Raw genomic sequence first — 25,072 nt, 5'->3', positions numbered from 1 at the left:
CTCTGCTACAACCTTTAGGAACGGCAAGTAACAGATGAAAAAGATCAAAGTGGAACCTAGACAATAAAAACCTCTCGTATGTAGTCAATGTTCCCAAGAGATAAGGCTCAGTAGATGGATCAGTTTTCAAAGTTAGGAGTTTGCGAACACTTGGTTTTCTTAGTTCCAGCTCATCTCTTTCTAACTTCCTGCTACAACTGAAAGCTTTCTTAACCAGTTCCACATCCTTTTTTACTATAGCAGAAGGTTTTAAAAAGAGATCCGGGCGGCCCAACTCGGTAAAACAACCACCAATGTATTTCAGCCATGGGATTCGAAGCATATGGTCAAGGCACATACAGTCCATTATGATCTGTTGTGTGAGCTCTAGATCTTTGTTTAGCCAGCACTTGAGCCAAAACACCAAAGGGCGCAGTGCCAGTATGTCACATAAAAATGGCACCCCCAATTCCTCATGGACTCCCAAATTAGATAAACTTTTTGGCACACCCAGCTGTCGTTTTAAGAAGTTATTCTCAACCACCTGCAATGCGTCTGTAGTGGTGTATCCCCAGATCTCACCGCCATAACAGGCAGTTGCTACACCTTTGGCCTGATAGATTTTCAGCATGGCTGCAATGGGGCGCCTGCCCATCTTGGCAGCAAAGTTGAAAATAGCGGCGGTAATTCATGTAAACTCCCCTTTTTTCTTCTGTATATGGGGTCCCCACTTTAATCGGTCATCCAACAGAACCCCCAGGTATTGAAACACTGTCGTCAGGGGGACCCTCTCGGGACCCACCGCGAAGGGATACTTTTTCGTAGACCGAGCCCCTACCTGCATTATAAAAGATTTGGCGTTGTTGATAGCCAGTTCTCGGGTCCCCATAAAGGTCTCGAAGGAATCCAATATGGTTTGTGGTCCCCTTGCTGTCCTGGCTATGAGGACCGCGTCATCCGCATACTGTAGGACCGGGAGACCCCGTCGCCCTATATGCGGATAATCAGCCCCCATTGCAACCAAGGCTCCTTCGAGATCATTTATATAAAGATTGAATAAGAAGGGGGCCAGGATGCAACCCTGGCGTACCCCCCTTCTGATGTTAAAATTCCTAGAAACCCGAAGATCCTGGGCAAATCTAACATTCGCCTTTGTTTCTCTATGCAGATCCATTAGAAAATCCACGATGTTGGCCTCCACCCCCATGGCCCTCAAGGACTGCCACAGTTTGGTCTGGTTAACACAGTCGAAAGTGGACGAAAGGTCCATAAAGGCCATGTAGATCGTACCTGGGCGGGCCAGCGTGTACTTACCAAGGATCAGGTAGAGGTTTAAACACTGAGCTACCGTCGATTGCCCCGGGCGAAACCCAAATTGAATATCGGAGATGATGTTATGCTCCTCGGTCCAAGAGGATAATCTTTGCAGTAGCACACCTCCCACCACCTTTACTATTGACTCAATGAGGGAGATTGGCCGATAACAAAACATGCTATTGTGATCTCCCTTTTTAAATACTGGCACAATGGTAGAAGTAGCCCAAGATTCAGGGCAGCCTTCCCTGGCTGCCGCATTAAGATCGGCCACAAGGATCGGTGCCCAAGAAGGAGGGTCTGATTTATAAAGGTTCGGCGGGATGCCATCCGGACACGGAGCCTTGTTACACGTTAGACCGGCAATCCCCGCCTCCACATCTAACTGCTCGAAAACCAAACTGTCAGTTTTGATTTCCCAATGTGGCTGTCCAGAGGGGGCCATACACCCCATAAACATGGACTGAAAGTGGGCCACCCATTCTTCCTCCGTAATAAGGGAGGCTATGGCGCTGCCTGTGTCTGTAGCGAACAAAGGTCTGCTAAAAATTCCCCAAAAATTTGAACTATTCCTTAAGGTACTAGACTCTAGCAGCTCTTTCCATGCCTCCTCCTTAAGAGCTCCCTTGTGAATAGCTAAAACCTGTTTGTATGCTAGGCGACAAGAGCGTATGAGTTGTTGATTTCTCGGGATGGCCTTCAAGGCCTCTTTCAATCTTCGTGCCGCCTGGGTACAGGAAGAATCGAGCCATCTTGTGTTTGTATTGAATACTGTACGTACCGGTGCACTTAAGAGATCCCCTGCCTTGAGAGAGATGACATTAAAGGCACTAAGAACATCTTTTGGCAAGCTATCCAGCAGGACACAGATAGCAAATTTCGCGGCACATGAATCTCTCACTTCTCTATAAAAAACGTTTGCGTCAATCTGTGACCATTTGAGACGGCGCCCGCCATCCGTGCGTCTTAATATTCCTGGTGCCCTCCCCTTATGTTATCTAGATAAAAAAGGACCGCTCAGGTAGACACATAGAGGGTTATGGTCACTATAAGCACTGTACCTGATAGTAAACCCTTGACAAGCGGACTGGATAGTGGAAGAAATTAAAATATAGTCGATAAAAGACCCACTACCAATCCCTTTGTAAGTGGGAACCAATGCTTTGCTGTTAGGAGCTGAGAGGGACATTAATGCCAGTAAATTGAATTCATCAGTTAATTTGTTCAATTCGTCCCCCTGGATAGAATGCTCAAAGTGAAACCCCCCCATTCTGTGGCATCCCAGGTCGGACATTATTGTAAGCTTTGGGTCACCACATGGATGGATGTTAAAATCTCCTAACACCATTATTGAGTGCAATGTGTGACCACAGGTCTTCCTTAGGTAATGACCCAACTGGGTGATATTGCCTTCCCTCTGCTTACTATATGATGAATTATAGAAATTGAACAGGCCCAATAGATCATTCCCCTTCTTTATGGTAATACCTTGAAGTGCCTGACTAGAAGAGGGGTTAGTCCGTGCCTGGAAATCGACTGACAGGGAAATATAAGTAACCAGGCCACCCTTTGCTCTGCCACTAGATGATGGTAAGTCAGGGACAAAAAAAGCTTTAAATCCCTCCAAAAACAAATTACAATCCACCAGCCATGTTTCCGGTAGGCAGATGACAGAAAATTGCCTGACAAACTGCTGCCATAAGGGGTCCTGAAACTTGCTATCCAGTATATGGGGTATCTCTTCTTGCTGAAAAGGTGGGAGCTGGGCCGTCTGCAATATCTCTGTTTCAGCTACCATTGGGGAGTGAGCCCTCTGCTGACACTTAGACTCTACTACAGGGACACTAGGGGTATGCAGTCAATCGCATTCCTCCATCCCCGATAGCATAGAAAATCTGTTTGTTAGAGCTAGAGGAGGGGGCAGAGTAGGGACATACTGAGACCCTCTTGAACGTGAACTGTAGGGTGCTTGTAAGTACCATTGACCACTGATCACAGAGGTTTTTGGATACTGCCTATCTCGGGGCATTTCCATAGCACTATGCCCTGTTTTGTCCCCTCGAAAGGCTACTCTGTTGAAAAAACCTAAAGGCAGTACTTGTATTGTGGAACCGTGAGTAAATGAACCAACATGGGAGGCCCTAGACAAAATTCTTTCAGCTAGGAAGCTTCTATTAAAATTTACAATTACACAATCACCACCTCCTGATTTCTGCGAGCTACCTATCCATGCCACCCGGCGCACCATGATAATGTTACGTTCAACACCGGGGCCCACAGGGGTGTTATTTGATAACTAGTGGAGTACCTTATTTTTGAGCTGGCTAAAATCCTCTTTTGTGCCAGGGAAGAGGGTTGGCACATTCCCCAGAACCACTACATAGGGTGCAGATTCTGGAAGAAGATGGATAATGGGCAAATGCTGGCTTATGTTCTCTTGATGCACCACAGGGTCGTCCAACCGACCTACGGTGAGTTGTAAGTCTCGCCTAGAGGGTGGAGCAGCCAATGACCCACTAGGTGGCTGCCCTCCCCGTGAACCACCTCCCCCCCTTGGGCTAAGTGCAACATCTGGCTTTGTGTGCATTGCTGGTCTCTAGAAATGTTGCTAGAAGTTGGGGCTAAGCCTGGGTCAGTTGCAAAATTTGAGTTTACAGGATCACCTGTGTCCCCGCTGATTACAGGTGCATCTGACTGTGCCCCCCCTGCTAAACCTTTCTCGATCGCTGACAATCTATCAAAGATAGGGCTAAATTTAGCCTCCAAAAGGGTGGACATTATGTCCGTAAAGGCCTTAATGATCGATAAGTCTATATTTGTAACTACCGGTCTGGATACCGGTGTCTTGGTAGGTGGTTTAGGAACCGGGTGGATTTAGGTTTTTTTGCTTTGCTCCCAATAGTATGAAGTTTACGTTTAATACTTCCCCCAGGCTTAAGGCCCCCCAGATCGGGATGTTGGGTCGTCTCCCTGTAAAAGAGCGGGTGTGTGCCTGAATGTTTTTGTGAATTAGTGCTATCCTTCCCTTGCCGCCGAACAATGCTTTGTCTCCTTTCTATTATAACTATTGGAGAAAGAGACCTGTGCGGGACCGGGTGAGGAGCTGGAGATGGAACTTCGTGCACGACTAGTGACCCTTCAATGATGGGGGAACCCGCTGGTGACCCCTGACGAGAGCCTGGACGGGCGGGTGGAGTTGGGGACAGGGACTCGGCTAAAACTTCAGCCTGCGGCACACTAAGGTCAACTCGGGGTGGATGCGAGCTGTTAGTGGGTGATCTGGAGAGAAGTCTATTCACTAGTTCAATTTCCATATCAATAACAGCGGCTGCCCTCTGCAGAAAGGAATCCATTGTCACAACTGTGGTGGAGGAACTAGGTGCTGCCTTAACCCCAGCTAACCCCGTCTGAATCTTGCGCCTCCCCATGACTTAGAACAACTCTGTCTAGCTTCAGATTCCTTACAGCCCCACCTGAGCCTCCCCGCTTTGCGTACTAATGTTATAGGGCTTGGGTTACTCACCTTTTCAGAGCTCTGGTTTTGCACACGATTAGGTCAATTACTCCGTGGCTCTGCGCTTCTGGCATGGAAAAAACAAAAAGTACTGACATGGGCTCGCAAGGGTATTTCTCAGCAAATGTTTCTGTATCTAGCCTGACACCTGGTAAATTCAAAGGTAATGAATCTGCAGCTAGATAGAGACTCTACCAGATAATGCTTTACCGAAGGTAAGTAACTTGTTCAACAGTAATGTAAAAAAAGATGTTGCTAATTTGAAATACATTTATGTGAGTAATACATAACAGCCATTTCTGCAATGTCCCTGGCACCAAGATTATAGTTTTAGTAATAAGTTTCCCCAACGCCACATGATTTATCACTTGTATATCAGCTTTGAATATACAAATTCAACCATTTTTCACCAAACATCTGCTTATGAGTTCTGAAAATGCACACATTTTCATCTCAAATACACGCTTTTCAATTTTGGTAATTATATATTAATTCTACCAAGCAATAATGTCTCATTTATTAAGCTGGACATCGCACAGGAGAGCTACTTACAGGTAGCTGGAGCACTACCAGTAGCTCATAAGCTACTCATTGGAGAAGCCTGCTCTAATTAATCCAGAAAATGTTAATGTTTATCAATATGCTTCCAAACAAACCAACATAAGATTTGGTTTGGAAAACAAATGTGGTTATAGAGAGATTTACACTTTATTCTAGGAAACAGGATGCAGAATTATCTGTTGAGGATTATGTATCAGCTTTGAGATCATATGCATCCACTTGTGATTTCAAGCATATTATTAATGAACAAGTGTTACAAGATCAGATTCTAATGAAAATGAATAATAAGAAGGTACAAGAGAGACTTTGAACAAGCACAGATTTCTCTCTTCGTGGTGCCACTGACATAGCCAAAGCAACTAAACACTCAGTTTGTGCAGGAGATAAGAGGTAGTTATATTTGTGAAATCAATTCTGTGATTAAGATTTTACCAGATAAGTTTAAGAAAACTACTTTCAGGAAAGACAATATAAAAAAAGTCTCTCTCGTGTTACAGACATGGAAGTTTTTCCCATTTTGGTATTTTTTTAAATTGTCCTCCGACTGACAAAATCTGTTCAAAGTGTAAAACGAAGGGACATTGTAGTAGAGTTTGCAAATTCAATTCTAGGTGAGTAAATTTAATAAGTGATGAACCATTGGTCAATTGTGGGAATATTGAAATGGCTCCCAAAACAATTTTGAGTGCAGGAATAACAATTGATGGGAAACAGATTTTGGTGTTGGTTGATTCTTATTCTTGGTATACTACTGTAGGACACAACATTTTAGCATAACAAGATACTGTTGCTTCCTGATGTATTTCCAGGAGTTTATACCATGCACAAGATTGATTTGATTGGATATTTGTGGGCAAATTCGGACTTTGCAGGGCAAGTTTATGTGGCAAGCAAGGGACCATCTTTACTAGGGTAGCCACATCAGGACGAAATGGGTATTAGACTGGATCCTAGGTTAAACCTCCCTGTTTACATAATTGACAACCTAGGAAATTATTTTATAGAAATTGACAATAATAAACATCATGAGGAAAGTTTTCTTACGATTTTAAGAAAAAATTACAAGAATGTGTTAAGGAGAGGGTGGCATAATTCCGTGGGTTTAAGCATTGCATAATTCTGAAGGAAGATTTTGTACCAGTTCGCCATGGAGATAGAAGTTCTGCTTTCTTATAGAGGAAAACTTGGAGTAATGTTTAATGAACGATGATCTATTGAACCTGTGGAATCGTCTCTATGGGTGTCTCCATTAGTTGCCTCTGTGAAGGCATCAGGAAAATTGAAACTTTGCATTGATTTACGTACTTTCATTTGGGTTGATGCTCAACTTCTCCCAAGTCTCCATGAAATGGTTACAACACCACCTGGAGCTAAAGATTTTTACCATTAGTTCTTGCTTATGTCTACCATCAAGTTAAGCTAGATAATAAATTCAAAAAGTTAATGTCATTTATCACACCAGAGAGGTTGTTCCGATATTGTAGAATGTTGTTCAGGTTGGCCAGTGCTGCCTCAGTGTTTCAGAGGCTAATGAAAGAGAGACTTGAAGTTTTCTCTGGTGCCATTGCCTTCCAGGATGAGATCTTAGTTTTGGTAGTTATGTGAATGAACATGACAAGAACCTTGGGTGTGTTCTTTGAGCATTATCGGACAAGGGTTTGACTTTGAAAATAACGTAAGTGTAAGTTCCGAAAACATGAAGTGGAGTATCTCAATTACTCAATAAGTGGCTCGGGTATTAAACCTAAACAAAGTCTTGTGGAAGCCATTTTGAAAGCTCCCATTCCTAGTCCAAAGGAGGAATTTTCCACTATAGTATTGAATTTGTTCTGGTTAACAACAATGTCCATGCAGATTGTATGTCAAGATTGCCTTTATTAGACGGGGATTTTCCTGGAGAAGAATCAAATGAGTATGAGGTAGGGTTCATTTGTTCTGATATCAGTTTAATTGATGTTGACAATGCTGCTTTCGATGAGTCTACATGGTGTGCTGAAATGACTTTGGATTCTATGTTAAGTGTTGTCTATCAAAATTCATTAAGGATAACTGGCTTAAAGAATGTAATGTTTCAGGGGAATTGATGAGTTTTTAAAAGTAAGCAAAGAACTGGCTTTTGGGAATGGTGTGATTATAAGAGGGGATACATTTGTACCACCTTTTGGGTTGAGAAAAAAGATTGTTGCTTATCCCCATGAAGGACTACTACTAATTTTAGGAACCAGAAGACAAGTGAAAGAGATCTTTCATTGGCCTGGAATAGATATTTTGGTGGACCATCATATGAGGTTTTGTCTCAGTGTGCTCTTAGTGACAAATCGGCTAAGTCATTGATTACCGATGCATCACCTTTTGAATTACCAGTTGGACCTTTGAGGAAATTTGGTGTGGATTTTATTGGTCCATTTACGGTTTTGCTCAGACAAGAAGCTTATGGTATTGTTGTAATGGACAAATTTTCAAAATTGCCTGAGATCCAAATGGTTTAAGATGTCACTTTAAAATAGTTGTCAAATTTTTGGATGAGTTGTTTTGTAGGGCAGGAATCCCTGAGGCGATTGTTTCAGACAATGGACCTCAGTTTGTTAGCATGTATACTCAAAGGTAAATGGCTAAATGTGGTATTATTCACAGAAAGATTTAGGTTTTCCACCCTAAATCCAATTTACAGGTGGAAAGGTGTAATAGAGTTGTAAATTATACTATTCAACTTGCTATCAAGGGTAGACTAAATCATTACAGACAGTGTTGTTATGACTTATAGGACTGTGTGGTCGTGTTACCCCGGGAAAGTCTTCTTGCCCCCCCTTTTGGCAGGTATTTACTACAACACTAAAGTATTTTTTTTTAAACTCTCCTTCTTTATTACTCAGTGTATGTTATCTTTCACATACATCAACGTCCGTCTATAACATGAACAGAGGGAAAAACAGATTGTAGCTCTTGGGATCCAAGACTGAGGGCTTCTCCGGTTCTCTGGGTTCCAGGCTTCTTCTTACAGTGTCAGGCAAGCGTTGACCCAGAAAGTAAAAACAAAGAAAAGAGGGCTCAGGCTACTGTTTCTCTCACATGCCAGAACATAGGGGAAGGAGAAAATGTGCACCGTCACTAGAGCCCTAACGTTTGTGGGGTGTCTGGTGTGCAGGGAATGATAGTGCTCATTCACTGGTGCCCCTTCAATCGTGCCCACAGCCCCTTAACTAGCCCAGAGCATGCACACGGCACTTGCCTGCTGCCACGACCCTCCTGGGCCGTGGTAATGGGAGACCCAGCCTCCTTGCCGTTGGGGAGAACAGTGGTCCCGTGGGCAGTGCTCCTTGAGCGGTCGTGCTCTTTTCCGTCTTCCTCCCGACTGATGTGCAGCTCCCGCGTTGTTCCTCCTTTGTTAACGAAGCCGACGTCTTCCTCCTCGTGGTTTTCCTTCCTCGTTCTCCGCTCTTCCTCCTCTTGGGGTCGCGTGGCGTCCTCCTCCCACACTTCAATCCTTTTCAGCGGCCACGTCTGTCCGGCTTTGCACATCCACTAGACCGCTGACCGTACTTCCGGGTTTCTCGGCGGCTGCGGCCATGTTGGGTTGGTCGTCGCCATCTGATGGTCGCAAACCATCACAGACTGCCACAAATTCAGTGACCTTTTAAGTTACTGAAAGGACAGAAGACGAATACCAGGCTTGTGCTTTTGCGGTTGAAAAGTAGGTAGGAAAATTATTGTAAAGTTGATTTTCAGACTATAAGGAAGGCAGTGGAGGAATATAAACACATAATAAAACTCAATATAAATGTGAGATGGGGCGCCTGTAATAAACAGTGTGTGGTGACAGGTGATTTTGGATGTCTCAAGAAAAACTAGATTGTAGGTAAAGGAGCAGCAGCTTGGTTTGATCCAATAAGAGTCATTGAAGTCTTCAAAAATGATGTTCGTGTAGAATGGGGAAAGGTGTGGGATATTATTAGGGTTTCATTGTTTAATGGGGCGATTGAGAGGTGTGTGAATAGTAGGAAGTACCATGGCAATGAATTCTTGAATTTCCATGGAGTAGAAGGGGAGGAGCATTGTGTAGAACTGCCATTTAATCACTAGAAAGGGTTGCCAGGGGTAGTGCACCACAGAATATTGATAGTGCTGATCATGGAAATTCTAGTGTGGGTCCTGTGAGCAGTGGAAGAACACACAGAAGGCCTATTAAATTCAATGATTATTTTATGCACTGAATTTAGACTTGGGGTCTTGTCTGTGAAGATATTATACATATTTGTTTTCTATATCTGTCCAGATATATAGTGTATGTGTTTGTTTTGTTTAAAAATGGGGAATTACATATTGTAGTTTGAATCATGGTGTGGTGTTGATTTCTCTTGAATGGGTGGGAGCGTGCAGTGGAATGTGGGTGATAGATAAAAGGGATCCAAGTGGGGAGTTCAGGATCAGTTGCTGGAACTAAGTGGAGCTGACTGTACACTCTTACTTGTTACTCAATAGAGCTGTGTAACCACTACATATGTAGTGGATTCATTTGGAGTTCTTCTTCATTATAAAGTCCACTTGGTTTCATGTACTTTTCGTCACTCTTGCAGGGCCAGTATGCTTTTGATGAAGTGCAAATCTCACCATCTACATACTAACCATACAGACGAGGCAGAAGGATGAGGTAGTAGCACACAACGTTTTCACCCAATAACAGCACCTACATTTTGGTTCAAACCATAACTAGACTTATTAACTCTAAAATCGACCATGGATCATTGGAAGCAGTGAACATTGTGCAATGTGAAAACTCTAAAAATGTCCAGATACAGATGGAAATCTTGGGGTGAACGAACTGAGATTATTACCTCTGGTGTGCAGTGGACTGGTCGGCGAAGCTACAGGATCCTATTTGTATAGTTAGAGGTTGTCCCCACAAACACTATAAGATTTGTGGGAAATGGTGGGAATATTAGATCTTGCAGGTGTCTGACGTGCCATGGTAATATAACAGGAGTGATATATGGGAGTACATACCGAAACAAAACTGGTGATTGTATCAAATGCCTGAGTACTTTGTTATGTAATATTTTACAATAAAAGCAATAGTTCTGTGATCCATTCCTTAGCAACTCTAGGGCAACTTCATTGATGTTCAAGGTTCCCAGCTATGAATTACAGTAGGTAGCAAGATAGGAACAGTGAGGAACCATGTTTTTTTATTATTCGCAGTATCAAAATCAGAACACATAAATACGGCGGCATCTTAAATTGAAAAAATTACTTCAGGAAAAATGCTTTAAAACCTTATAGCTAGCAGCAAGTTCATTTTGTCAAAGTTAAAATAACCTAGATATGATACAAATATATTACAGAATTCCTGCCAAACAAAACTCTTTCTTCAAACTCAACTGCCCTACCGCACTATTACAATGCGACTGCCCATAGGGCGGTCGCAAACATCCATTTCGCAATGGAAGCTTGTTTGGTGGGCGGAAAAAGCCCACAGCACAAGCTTCAATTGAAAGATTTATGTTTTAAAACATTCCTGCACCGTGTGGCAGGCACGGATGTTTAGGGGGGCTCCATAAGTGCCCCCCAGGCCCAAATGCGAAGGGACAGGGGAGGCAGAGGACCCTGCTAGGGGCGCAAAATGTCGCTTTCCATAAGGCTGACATCGAATGGCTGCCATCATAATCCCGATGGCGGAGCCACCATCAACAAGGTATTATGCAGACTTTCTGATGGGCTAACAGGCTCCTTGAGCCCGTCGGAACTATGTCAGAATCCCCCCACAGGTTTAACTCTGACTGCCGTCATCCTAATATGGCGGTAGGACTTTAAACCTACCATGTCAGGTGGCAAGCCTCCGACCGCTGGTCTGAGGCTTTCTGCCCGACATCGCAATCAGGCCCTAATTCTTTTTGCATATGCATGTTCACAAAATATAGCACTAACCATTTTACTGAATCGATTAACCAGAAGTGGTAGCTCAGTTGAATTCAACTGTTGCAATATCGGAGAACACACCGCAGACATCACAATGGATATAAACCTGTATTCAGGTTCATGAAAAACATTGGCACCTGGAGCCGTTCCTTAGACTATTACTGCTAATAATCCCAAACAAAATAGCAAAAGGCTCTAACACAATAGACTTATTCAAATAGATTGCTATTTGATTCCAAAGTTTGTGTGCAGTATGGCAATTAGCGATGATGTGAAGCCAATCCCCTTCTTCCTCTAAATGGCTCCTAAAATAGCGATTACTAACAGAAGGGTTAAAACTTTTTTTTTAAATTAGGAGTATATTAGAGCAACCAACGAGAGAAAAACTCCATTCACCTGAAACTGGCAGCTCTAAACAGCTTATAGGTAAATTTGCTCATTTCGTCCCACTTCTTAGATGTAACCCTGAACCCAGTCTCCTTTTCTATTTCCTGAAGATATTTAGTAAGGAGATCGAATTGACAACCATTTTAAATCTGTCTATATCAGCTGCCAATACCTCTCAGATTCTGTTTAAACGTTTTGAAATGGTAAATGCTTGACCTGCTTAATACTACTGTAAGAAACCTTTAATTTTGAAATAACTAAGCCATAGGGCCAAATTGCAGCAGTGGCAGTTCTGTGGCCGCCGTTTTCTGATGTGTCCATTCGGACCACCACCGTTGCGCCGGCTGTGCCTGTGAACAGCCGTTCCATTGCAGTGGACAGGGGTATACAATATGCTGTGGTCTGCTGAGAATATTTTTAGTTTCCCCACTGCCAGCCTTTTCATGGCGCTGAGTCCGTCATAAAAAGGCTGGAGGCATCGGAGCAATTGGACAGACAGTGGCTTCAGATAACAGGATCATTTGAGGATATCATTCGGATCACCCCGGTAATGAAAAACGCACTTCCTTGGTGGCAGCCCACCAACAATCTCTCTGTGGGACTGTCATTCCTCTCTCCTCTCCCAGAGTTTGTTTTAACAACAGATGCGTCATTGGAAGGCTGGAGGGCGCATCTTCAGGACCTCCTAATAAGCGGGAAATGGAATCTGTCTTTTTCCAAAATGCATATCAATTTTCTTGAACTGAGAGCAATTTTCCTAGCCCTCCAATAGATTCTCCCAACTATACGAGCATCCTCAGTCCTCATTTGGACAAACAATACCACATACATGCATTATCTCAACAAGCAGCGGGGAACAAGATCTCCAATCCTATCTTTGGAAGCTCATTAGATCTGGGAATGGACACTACAGCATCATATAACCATCAAAGCGGAGGAGCATCTCCCATGAGTAAAGAACACCTTAAGCAGATTACGTCAAACAAATCATGAGTGGGAGCTCAACAAGCTGATTCTCGATTCCATTTTCCAGAAATGGGGAACACCTAATTTAGACCTATTTGCCTCTCAAGAGAACCAGAAATGCCGTTTTTTCGCCACCATGGAACATCAGAGAGGGTCATGAAGGAGTGTGTTTTCGATAAGATGGTCAGGGATCTTTGCGTACACTTTTCCCCCATGCCCTCTCAGCTCCAGGGCTCTGATGAAAATGAAACAGGAACTGGGCCAGCTCATCCTCATTGCTCCACGTTGTCCCTGCCAGCATTGTATCACGGAGCTGCTCCTGCTGTCACAATCCAAGCCTTATCCACTGCCAGTGACAACAACTTTGTTAACCATGAACAAAGGGTAAATCCTGCATCCCCACCCAGCTTCTCTTCAATTACATGCCTGGAACCTGAGTTAAATGAGTTCAAAGATTTAGTCATTCCTCAATTATATACAGTACAGAGGAAGAGCTGAGTCCACTCCTAAAACGTACAGACTAAAATGAAAATGTTTTTGTTCTTGGTGCCTTCGGAATGACATTCACCCTCTTCTCTCATCTCCAGAACACATCTTGCCTTATCTCTTATCTCTGGCAAAATAATGTCTGGTGTATGCCTCAGTAAGGGTCCATCCCGCGGACCTCTCCCGATACAGACACACTTCCGACGCTTCTTCCCTTTGCTCTTCTCGCATCATCAAACAGTTCATGAAGGGATTAATCAGGACCTTTCCCCCCATTCGGCCTCCTCCGCTGGAATGCGCCTTAATGTAGTCCTGTCTCAATTAATGAAACCACCGTTTGAGCCAGTTCACAAAATTGAACTGAAGTTTCCCACTTGGAAAGAGGCATGCTTCTCGCATTTAGCACTGCAAGGAGAGTAAGTGAAATTCAAGCCTTTTCCATAAAAGAGCCTCACAGAGGACTATGGTATGCTGAGAACAAACCCTAAGTTCATACCGAAGGTTTCATCTCAGTTTCATCTTAATGAACCTGTTATCCTGTGCACTTTTTTCCCACATCCTTCTTCATCGCTGAGAAATCTCCCCACTCTTTTGATGTCAAACGGTGCCTTAAGTTGGATTTGCAACGAAGCAAGCAGTTACGGAGAAATGATCAACTGCTAGTATCTTATGGCTCTCTGATACTGGGTTCTGCTGTCACAAAAAAAAATTAAACGATGGATCGCTGCTACTATTCATCTCTGTCATAGTAAGGCGGGTAAACCGCTTATGATAATGGCCAAGGCTCATTCTAAAAGAGCAGTTTCTTCCTCTTCTGCTCTTTTCGCTGGAGTACCACTGGACAGGATTTGCTGTGCCGCTACATGGAAGAGTGCTCATACTTTCATGCGGCATTATTGCCTGGATATGGCAACTTACAGCGAAGCAGCGGTGGGACAGGCGGTTCTACTTCATCTATTTCAATAAGGTAAGCCTTTATTCTTAGAGGTGTTTTCTCCTTCTTCATTTATGTGTTTCTACCATTATACTATGGCTTTCACATTGCAGCCCAGCCAGAGAACAGAAGTGCTTCAGGCAGCCATATATTGTTGTTCGTTGTGTAGGTGTCATAAATACCAACTGCAGTGCACTTATAATATTTAGCTTCAATGCCGCTTGTGAAATTTATGCACCAACTTGCAATTGCTTTACAGTAGAGTTAACTATACCAATTCCGTGAAACCAATTTTAAAGTTCCTTTTTAGGGATAGTGCACATTCACCATTTCACTGAAGAGCAGGATCTCAGATCAATAATACCATTAAAAATAAGGTCCAGGGGAGAGGAGCCTAGCGCTTGACCAAGATGGCCGCGTGAGCTCTGAGCTCCCGAGACCCTCGCGCCCTCCGTCGACTATCCTGTCTCTAATCCTGTCGGTATGCATGGCATCGTGTGGATGACCTGTCAGGGAGGCGATTGATGCTACCCGCGGTCGGATCGCCCACCGGGAACCGGACTTATGCCTGGCGGAAGATTGCGGCCTATCTCCGAGGGATGCCAGGGGCTAGAGTTGGCAGGATGCCCGACTTCTAGTTGAACAACAACGGCCAGGCGAGGTGTGAACTGTCGGACGGAGGTCCCCGTCCTTTCACTTTCGCTTTCTCTCCCTTTGTCAGCCCTGCCCCTGGAGAGCTCTTGGTGGCTTTATTACCCTATGGACGCTCTGCAGGCTACTCTGGTGGCCCACTGCAGAACTGATCGCTCCTGATTCCTTTCATTGAGAGGGACCCGTCTTATCTGAACCGACCTGCTTGGTATCAACCATGTCGGGCAAAGCAGAGGTGGATCGGCTGAAGGCTAAGTCTACCAGGCGGGGAGCCTATACCCAAGTCAATAGTATGGACCGCTATGCTCTGCAGAAGGGATCACCGAGTGGGTCGAGCCAGTCGCCGGATACTCAGAAGGCGGCCTCGCCTTTGGCCCCGGAGCTCTCACTACAGGATGTCATGGGCGCGCTCGAAGGGATGCAGACTTCGATTGGGAGACAGTTTGATGCCCTGGCGCATAAGGTGGATGCCATCTTGGTGGATGTTAACCTGATCCGTGCGGACTTGGGCAAAACGAATGAACGGGTTGGGACCCTGGACCTCAAGACCACGGGCCTCACCGATGATGTCACGGAACTGCAGATCGAGCTTCGTAAGCTGAGGACCGAGAGTGATCTCGCCGCCCGCCGGCTGGAGGACTTTGAGAGCCGGGCCAGGCGCAACAACGTGCGCGTCATCGGGGTCCCGGAGTCCTCGGATGAGGCTTCGGTTGACCTGCTTGTCGAGGACTTGGTGCTTAATCATCTGCAGCCTAAGGGTCTTGGAAAGTTCTTTGCGGTTGAAAGGGCCCATAGAGTGCCGGGTGGGAGGCCCAAGGTGGGTGCCCCACCGAGGCCGATCGTCGCTCGGCTCTTTCATTTTCGAGATCGGGACGCTATCCTGCAAGCATCGAGGGTGACGGGCCCGGTCCCCTTCCAGAACGCGTCGGTGAATTTCTATCCGGACTTCACCCAGCAGGTGCAGAGGCAGAGACAGGGCTTTCTGGGGGTGAAGAGGCGGCTCCGGGAGAGGGATCTGAAGTATGCCATGCTCTTCCCTGCCAGATTACGTGTGGTGCACGAAGATCGGACATTCTTCTTTGACTCTCCTGTTATGGCCGATGAATGGCTGGACGCTTTGCCCCGGCGACGGACGGGGGAGGACATTGCCGAGGATGGGCACAGTGGCCGGGATGGGCAGGGCTGATTTTTCGGAGCCGGTCTGACTCGATTTGGCTATATTTGAATACTTGAATAGAGTGCAGTCAATGCGGAGGGCTGCGGCAGGACGAGGGGTGCTCTTTTCCTCCCTTAGGGTACTTTTTGTAGATTTTGGGTTTTGTAGGGCGACAGGCACACTGCAAGTTGGGGGGGCTTTGTAAGCTGCAGCAGGGGTGCAGGGTGGGGGGGTTTCTGGGATTTTGGGTTTGTTGTTGGGGGGTTTATTTCTGCAAGGCATGGTGATTCTTTCCAGGACTGTTCCATGGTGGCTCTTCGGGTGTGGGGTGGGCCTCTTTACGTTTGAGGATGGGGGGTAGGGGTTTAAGTGTTATAAGCTGGAATGTTAATGGTTTGGGGGATCGCATTAAGCGTGGGATTGTTTTGCAATTCTTGAAACGGTCAATGCCGGATGTTGCCCTGCTGCAGGAGACGCATCTTATAGGTAATACGTGCTATGCTCTGAATAGGAAGGGTTATAAATTCATAGCACATTCGGGATTCTCCTCTGGGTCCAGGGGTGTGGGCATCCTAGTCAGAGCCTCGCTACCATTTGAGGTGGACTCCACCATTGTTGATGATAGGGGGAGGTTTGTGGCTGTGGCGGGGCGGTGGGAAGGAAGAACTTTGGTTTTAGTTTCGGTTTATGTCCCGCCGGCCCTGCAGGCCTCCACGTTCACAGATCTGGGTAGGGCCCTGCTGGATCTCCCGGGGGGTATGCTTGTGGTGGGAGGTGATTTCAACGCTGTTGGCTCCGGCCTGCTGGATAGATACCCGCCCAGAGACACAGGGGGGGCTCAGAAGTGGCTTCCAGACTTCCTAGACACGCTTGGCCTGATAGACTGCTGGAGGCTCCGGCACCCCACACAGAGCCAATACACGTTCCACTCCGGGGCACATGGTAGTCTTTCCAGGATTGATTACCTACTCACTCTGGCTGCGCATGCCTCATTGGTCTCCGAGGCGAGGCACATGGCGCGTGGTATATCTGACCATTCGCCAGTGTGGATCCGGCTGGATCTAGGTCGGGAGGGAGGAGGAAGGGTGGCCCCTATCAACCCGTGGTATTTCCGAGACCCCAAGATGCGCAGCGCGCTGGTAAAGAAAGTAAAAAATATTTTCAAGGACAATCAGGGATCCGTGGACTCGGCAGTGTCGCTGTGGGAAGCATTTAAGACCGTGCTCCGAGGGGAAGCCCTCTCCCTAGTAGTAGCTGCCAAGCGGCGGAGAGATGGCGAGGTTCTGCAGGTTGAGGAGGAGATCGCGGCTCTGGAGGGAGCGCTGGAGGAGGAGGTTACAGAGTCCTCACTGCATGAGCTTTGCTTGAAGCAAGCTGAGTATAAGGACCTGGTGACGAACGCCGCTAAGACCCTCAGTAGGGAACAGCAGGGCCGTTTGTATGATGTTGGTGACAAGGCAGGGAAACTCCTGGCTTGGCTGGACAAAAAAGAACGGGTCAATAGAGTTGTGCCAGAGTTGACGGGAGAGAGGGGAGAGGCGATTGTGGAACCTGAGAGGATTGTAAAGTGTTTCTCGGACTATTTCTGTAGGGTTTATGCCTCAGTGTCGGATAGGCCGCCAGAGGACTCGTGTGACCTCCTCCGTGATATCGAGTTGCCCTGTCTCTCCGATATAGATAGGGACGATCTAGATGGTGACATAACGGTTGACGAGGTGGCGGGGGCTATCCGCGCGTTAAACTCGGGCAAGGCCTCGGGACCGAACGGCTTGCCGGTCGACCTGTACAAGCTATTTCCGGATAGGGTCGCCCCTCACCTGCGCGCCATGTTTGTGGAGGCGCGGGGGAGTGGGACCCTCCCGTTGGACCAGCGACTGGCGACGATCGTGGTTATACACAAAGAGGGCAAACCCCGAGATAAGTGCGCCTCATATAGGCCTATCTCACTTCTTAACGCAGAGCCGAAAATTCTGGCTAAAATCCTGGCGACCCGATTGATTAGGGTACTCGGTGACTTGGTCCACCCGGATCAATCCGGCTTCATCCCGCACCGAAACACAGCGTTAAATCTTCGGCGCCTTATTATTATTATTATTATTTAAAATCTTATATAGCGCGCAGCTACCCTTGGGCATCCCGGCGCTTTCCGACAAACATCCAATCCAAGATGGAGAACAGCCATGGGACGTTATCCAGGGAATAAAAAGGTTTTAAGACCTTTGCGGAAGCGCAGTGTACAGGTCTCAGCGCGTAGTTTAAGCGGGAGCGAGTTCCAGAGCTTTGCTGTATTAAAGGAGAATCTTCTTCCCCCAGTGCGGGCCTTTTTTACTCTAGGAACAGATAGGAGGTGTTGCTTCTCTGAGCGCAGCGTTCTGCTTGCTTTATAAGCCGTGACAAGATTCTTTAGGATGAGGGGACCTTTCCCTAAAAGGATTTTATGAGCCAAGCAAAGTGCCTTAAAAGTCACTCTCTCCCGCACAGGGAGCCAATGCAATGCCTTTAGTGCCGGCTTCGCAGATTGCATCCTCGGAATGTCCATGAGCAGCCTTGCCGCCGCATTTTGGACCTGTTGCAGGATCTTAAGGGTGGATTCAGGGGCGCCCAAGAAAATAGCATTGCTATAGTCAAGTCGAGATGTTATGAGACCCTGAATCAGCAACTTCCTTGATGCTAACGGGAGAAGAGGGAAGATTTTCCGAGCCGACCTAAGTAAGGCATAACACACTCCTGCTGTTTTCTTGGCGTGGGTACGGAGTGACAGGTCCGGTTCTAACCAGACTCCAAGGCTCTTAATAGCTTCCTTGGGGGCAGGGGGTTCACCCATACAACCAGGCCAGCTGAGAGGGGGCAGGAGGGTAGATTTACTCCCCAGCAGCAGTAGTTCCGTTTTTGAGCCGTTTAGTTTGAGGGAGGACTCTCCCATCCAAGTGTGAACATCCACAAGACAGGACTTCAAAATGTCCGGGTTGTCGGCCAGATGGGACAAAGAAACGACTAGCTGCGTATCGTCAGCATAACTGACGATTTTGATGTTATAGGGGGAGACTACACCCTCCAGCGGGGCCATATAAACATTGAACAATGTAGGGCTCAACGAGGAGCCCTGTGGCACTCCACACTGGAGGGGGATTGATTTAGATCTCTCCGATCCATCCCAGACCTGGTACGTTCGATCCGATAGGAAGGAACTCAACCACTGCAGAGCCATCCCAGACACCCCGACCTCAGCCAGCCGCTGTATCAGCAACTGATGGCTCACGGTGTCAAATGCTGCGCTGAGGTCCAGGAGGATCACTGCCACTGATCCTCCTGTGTCTAGGATCCGTCTGGCCTCATCCACGACTGCCACTAAAGCTGTGTCGGTACCCTGACCCGGGCGAAATCCAGTTTGGGATGGCTGGAGGAGACCATTCAGCTCCAAAAAGGCCGACAGCTGCTTGTTGGCCAGTCGCTCAGCGACTTTGCCAAGGCCCGGCAGCAATGAAATAGGTCTATAATTCGAAAGGACCGTATGATCCAAATTGGATTTTTTTAATAGAGCCCTAACAACTGCCATTTTCCAAGTGGGTGGAACCAGGCCCTGGATGAAAGAGGCATTCATTAGATCAGTCACAGGGGCTGCAATGGCCGCTGTTGCCTGTTTAAGAAACTTCATGGGGACCGGGTCCATGGGGGAGCCACTTTTAATCAGCGATAGAGTTTTGATGACGTCGCTCATTAACACTGGGCCGAAGATGTCCAGGCCGGGAGCGCTAGCTCTATCCTGAGTTCCCCCAGTTCGTTTGCCGTGGTCCTGCGATAACCTGGGCTGGGGAAGAGAGATTAGAATTTTCTCTATTTTCGTGTTAAAGAACTCCGCAAGTTCCGAGCTCTTTTGTTTATCATGCATAGCAACCGGCTCCGGAACTTTGAGCAGTTCTCTAAGCACTCTAAAGCTTTCCCTGGAGGAGCTGGAAGCGGATTTAATCCGATCTTCAAAGAAAAGAGCTTTCGCACATCGTACAGCTGACTTGTAGCCCCTCATTGCAGCGCGATATTCTTTCCTCCTATGATCGTCCCAGTTCTTCCTCCATAGCCTCTCCATCCTTTTACATCCTTTCCTAAGGGTGCGTAGTTCAACCGAGTACCACGGAGCCGAGCCAACCCGTTTCTCCCTCTTTTGGACTCTCTTTTTCGGAATCAGAGTATCAAGGGAGGCGGATAGCCAGTTGTTAATGTTGGAGTCGGCCGTGACTGGATCCGACGCACAAGGAGGGATCGTCTCTTCCAATTTCGAGGTCCACTTCTCCACCGACAGTCTGGACCAAGCTCGGTCCACCAAGAAAGCCTGTTTGGAACATGTCGGTAGTGGATCAAATCATGGTGTAATCGCCAGGGCGGGCACGCTGCGTGAACCAGCTATTGTGGCGTCTCTTGACGCCACGATGGCCTTTGACACGGTGGAATGGGCATATTTGTGGGCCGTGCTGACCAAGTTCGGCTTTGGCCACGGTTTTGTGAGCTGGGTGAGGTTGCTGTATGAGGGGCCACTTGCGAGTGTGGTGGTGAATGGTCGGGCGTCGACTCCGTTTCAGCTTGGGAGGGGTACTCGGCAGGGTTGTCCCCTGTCGCCTTTGTTGTTCGCCCTCGCCCTTGAGCCGCTGGCTGCGTGGATACGTTGGCACCCGGATATACGGGGCCTTAGATGGTCGCCTGAACACGAGGACCGTATTTCGCTCTATGCCGATGATATCCTGCTGTATCTTGCCTCACCCAAGAAATCACTTATAGTGGTCTGTGACGTACTCACATCTTTTGGTAGGAACTCGGGTCTTGTTATCAACTGGAGTAAATCGTATTTGTATGTTCTTAGTGGCGAGGTTCCACCGATCCCTAGAATATGTTCGATACAGGTCGCTCAGCAGGGCTTCGTGTATTTGGGGATTTTTATCTCCATGGACTCTGCTGTGCGATATGAGAAGAACCTGCTCCCCCCCCTGGCACGCCTGAGGCGGGATGTTGAAGGCTGGCGGAGGCTGCCGCTCTCCCTCGTTGGGCGTGCGGCCCTGTTCAAAATGATGTCTCTTCCCCGCTTCCTCTACGCACTGCAGAATATTTTGGACTGGGTTCCGGCCAAATACTTTCGGGAGGTCGAAGGCCTCCAACGAACGTTGCTTTGGGATGGGCGGCCGCGAATAGCTATTGCAAAGTTGACGCTTCCATGGTACGACGGGGGCATTGCGCTCCCAGACATCCGACGGTACTATTGGGCCACCCAGCTGAGCGCGATTAATCATGGGTTTTATGGCCCTGCCCTCAGCCCTGGGTATGCCATGGACAGGTGGTTGCTGCGTGGTGGTAACTACTACAGGGCGTTGTACTCGCGGTCCCTAGACTCGTCCCTCACGGGGCCCACTGGTGTGGCAGTGCGTGTGTGGAAGATGGCAACTGACTCGCTGGGCTGGAAGGATAGGCTCACCCTCGCTACCCCGCTGTATGAATCGGAGAGACTGGGAAGGCTTTGGCACACAAAAGGGTTTGATAAATGGGACCTGATCGGCATCTCCAGGGTGGGAGATGTGCTGAATAAGGGGAAGGTGAAGTCCTTTGAAGAGTTGCAGACGGAGTATGAGCTGGGGCCCTCCGAGTATTTCCGATATATTCAGGTGCGTCACGCCCTCCGATCAGTCCTCGTAGAGGGTGAGAAGGTGCCTGAGTCCTCTCCTTTGGAGGACCGGGTCCTTGATGGCCATATGCCCGAGAGCACGATCTCGCTCATCTATAAGAAACTGATCAACGTCCGGGCGGACATGCTTCTGGGGCTGAGGGACCAGTGGACTAGGGATGGCCTCGAGTTGGATGATGAGGACTGGCAGTCGGCCGTTTCCTCTCCTAAGGAGGTCGCGATCCCGTCGCGTCTGAGGCTGGTGCAGCTTAAAATACTGCATCGAGTGTATGTGACGGGGCCAAGGCTGGTTCACATGGGATTCTCGGAGGACGGCCTATGCAGGAGGGGATGTGGTATGGTGGGTACTTTCCTGCATATCATTTGGGAATGTGGTGTCATTACGGAATTCTGGAGGAGAGTCCATGCAGTGATGGGGGAGGTGACGGGCATTGCTATGCAGCCGGAAGCGCGGTGTTGCCTCCTGAATGTCTGGGGGCCCACTGACCACGATGAGGCACAGACCCAATGGGTGACTCTGGGTAACATGGTCACTAAGAGAGATATCGCGCGATTGTGGGGCTCCGCGGGGCCCCCCACATTGACCGCGTGGAAAGAAAATATGGACTGGAGTATGTTAAGGGAGAAGACGGTCTATTGCGCTAGAGGCCGCCCCCGGAAGTGGCACGCCATCTGGGGGCGGTGGAATCAATACAGGGGGGGAATATGTCTTGCCCCGGATCTGGATCCTCCCGAGGAACAGCTTTCCTCCTAACCTTCTTTCCAGCTCAGTATGGTTTATGGACTTTTTTGGCCTCTGCTGTCCCCCTTCTTCCTCTTTACACTGTACTGTAACTGGTAGATGAGTGGGGTCCGGCCTCCCCTGGGGGGCTTCACCATGGGCTTTCAGTGTTCTTGCCTTGCTGGGGTTTGTTGTGTGTTTTTGTGTTTACTTAAAATTGAACCTTTGCACTTCTCCTTTCACGGTACTGGGGACGCATCTCTGTTTCTATATATCGATGCTGCCGAACCCCCGGGTTGTCGGCTGAATAGCTGTGTCCTGACTTTTGAAAATAAAGGTTTTAAAAAAAAAAAAAAGAAAATAAGGTCCAGAAAAAAAGAAAAAAATGCAGAGTGCTTCAACCTATATTAAGAGTAAGTACTCGACCCCTTTTAGAATGTCGTTCTGCACTCGTACATTGGTATAATTTCTTGCAAGTAAGTCTATGGACACAAAATAACAAATCAAGACATCAAATGCAATTAACTTAAACTTCATAGTGTATATCTCTGCTATAGTTCATCACAGGTCAGCACAAAGTCATGAGTCTGTGATGCCACAAAAGGTCCTGATATTGATAACTAGAATGTCAGGCTTTGTGCTATACTGTATATTTTTGTGTGATTAGATCTTGATTTGTTTAGTTCGTGATTTCCTTCATCTATACATTCTTAATTAAACATTTGCAGTGTTGTCAGGTGGACCAATCATAGGAAGGTACAGACTCAGGCAGTTTCATTTTCACTGGGGGCGCACAGATGACGGTGGATCTGAACACACTGTGAATGGAGTCCAGTATGCCGCTGAGGTGAGGCTTTTGAGTATATTTGATAATTAAACTGAGAGGTACACTCAAACTCTTGCTCGTAGTTATTTTGCATTGTTTCTGTGTGCTGTTTGACTACATAGGCCCTGATTACGATGTCTGGCAGACTTGCATCCACTCGACACCGTAGCGGTCTGGAAACCACCCGACCTTAGGTTGGCATTTCCGACCTCGGTATTTGGATGCGCCTGCCCATGCAAACATGCAATTTACAATTGAAGCTTGTGCAGCGGGCAGAAAAGGCCTGCAGCACAAGCTTCCTTTGTAAAATGGTTGTTTTGAAACATCGGTGCCCCCTAAGCATACATGCCAACATTTCAGAAGAGCAAAGTGGGAGATTTAAAAAAAAAAAAAAAAATCGGGAGTATGGGGCCTTTAATCGGGTTTCTGTCATGTATGGACTTTGGAAGTGTGCTGCTGCAGGATCGGACATTTGAAAGCAAATTCAGTGTTTTTTTTTATCACCTTTCAGAAGCATGGAGCGAAATGGCAGGCAGAGAAAGAGGGGGATGCAAGAGTTGTGCACTGGCCTGGCAGGTTGCGGTCAGTGCATACACCCCCTCTCCCTCCCCCGACAGCCCGGGCTGAAACAGCTTCCGGGCACACACACAGCCGCCCCCCCCCATCCCCAGTACTTCACAGGTGTTTAAAAGACCATTCGGTTGTTAATGGGGCTTTGTTGGTTTTTCACCCCTTCTAGAGCCCCTGCATCGTCATTCTGACTATTGCTGGAAGAATTAGCACGTTACACATTACCAAGCCCTGTCAGCTGAAACCCAGAGGAATCGGGTTTTTGCTTGCAGGAATCGGGAGGCGGGAGACTAGCCTTCAAATCGGTAGTCTCACGCCTGAATCGGGAGTGTTGGCATGTATGCCCCTAAGCACAGTTGCGGAGGGCCAGGTGGGAGAGGGGGCCCTGCTAGGGGACGCAATGTTGCTTTCAGACAGCCTTTCCATGTCGGAAAGGCCAACATGGAATGGCTGTCGGAAACCCATCATAATCCCGATGGCAGAGCTGCCGTCATTAACCCCTTCACTGCTAGGCCAAGACTCCCCCCTGTTTTCCCTATTTTTTGTGATTTCCACCTCCTTCCAGTTAGTGGTAGAAATGGGTGTAAAAGCAATAATGGTTCCCAGAGAACTTTCGTGAAAAGCAGAGAGAATTCTGAATTCAGCAAGGGGTCATTTGTGTAGATCCTTCAAGGTTTTTCTATGGAAAGAGAAATAGTAAAATTCTGAAATTGAGTTCGAAAAAACTGCCATTTGTGCCAACGTTTTCACCTGTAACTTCTTCTAAGTATGGCATATATTTGAAAGCAATATACCGTTACATCTGCTGGACCATTCTGGTTGCGTGTATATATAGGACTTGTAGGATCACCAAGAACCCGAGGTACCTAGAGCCAATAACTGAGCGGCGTCTTGCAATTATTTTTTATTGTGTACCGGGTATATAGCAATTAATCTGGTAAAAAATAAAGAGTGAAAAATAGGTACCTAGGAAACCGATATATTTCTGAATTGGGACCAAAATATAGATTTTAGAAGCAGTGGATATTTGCACATCGCCAAAATTGTGTGTACCAATACAAGCATGTGAATTAGAGGACCTTTTTCAAAATAGCTTCTTTTTTACACATTGTCTTACATTTGGAAGGCGAAAATGCAAAGAAAGTCAATTGGTAATAACACTTGTGATACGATTCTGTGTTCCCCTAAGTCTCCCGATAGAAATGGTACCTCACTTGTGTGGGTAGATCTAGTTTTTATGACAGGAAATAGTCCAACTTGCAACGTGGACACATCACATTTTTCAAGTGAAAGCTGACCTTTTTTCTTGCAATGTGCCTATCTGTGGATTTTGGACTCTAGTTCAGCCAGCACCTAGGGAAACCTAGCAAACCCATACATTTTTTAAAACTCGGAATCCAGGTTGGGGTGACTTGTGTGGCTCTCACTA

At 47.0% G+C, this 25,072-nt stretch overlaps 1 protein-coding gene across 1 annotated transcript in view; it reads left to right on the top strand.

Annotated features, from left to right (window-relative positions):
• Window positions 1-25,072, top strand: part of LOC146831112 (carbonic anhydrase 13-like) — a 349,445-nt gene that overhangs the window by 31,988 nt on the left and 292,385 nt on the right. Inside the window, exon 3 of the mRNA XM_085603835.1 lies at window positions 22,976-23,094. Coding sequence (XP_085459961.1) covers window positions 22,976-23,094 — 119 coding nt within the window. The remainder of the gene's footprint in view (window positions 1-22,975; window positions 23,095-25,072) is intronic.

The sequence above is a fragment of the Triturus cristatus genome, chromosome 5_1 (genome assembly GCF_964204655.1).
Source record: "Triturus cristatus chromosome 5_1, aTriCri1.1, whole genome shotgun sequence".
Classification (NCBI taxonomy): Eukaryota; Metazoa; Chordata; class Amphibia; order Caudata; family Salamandridae; genus Triturus; species Triturus cristatus.
The sequence above is the reverse complement of the archived record's forward strand: the minus strand, read 5'-3'. Positions and strand labels throughout refer to the sequence as shown.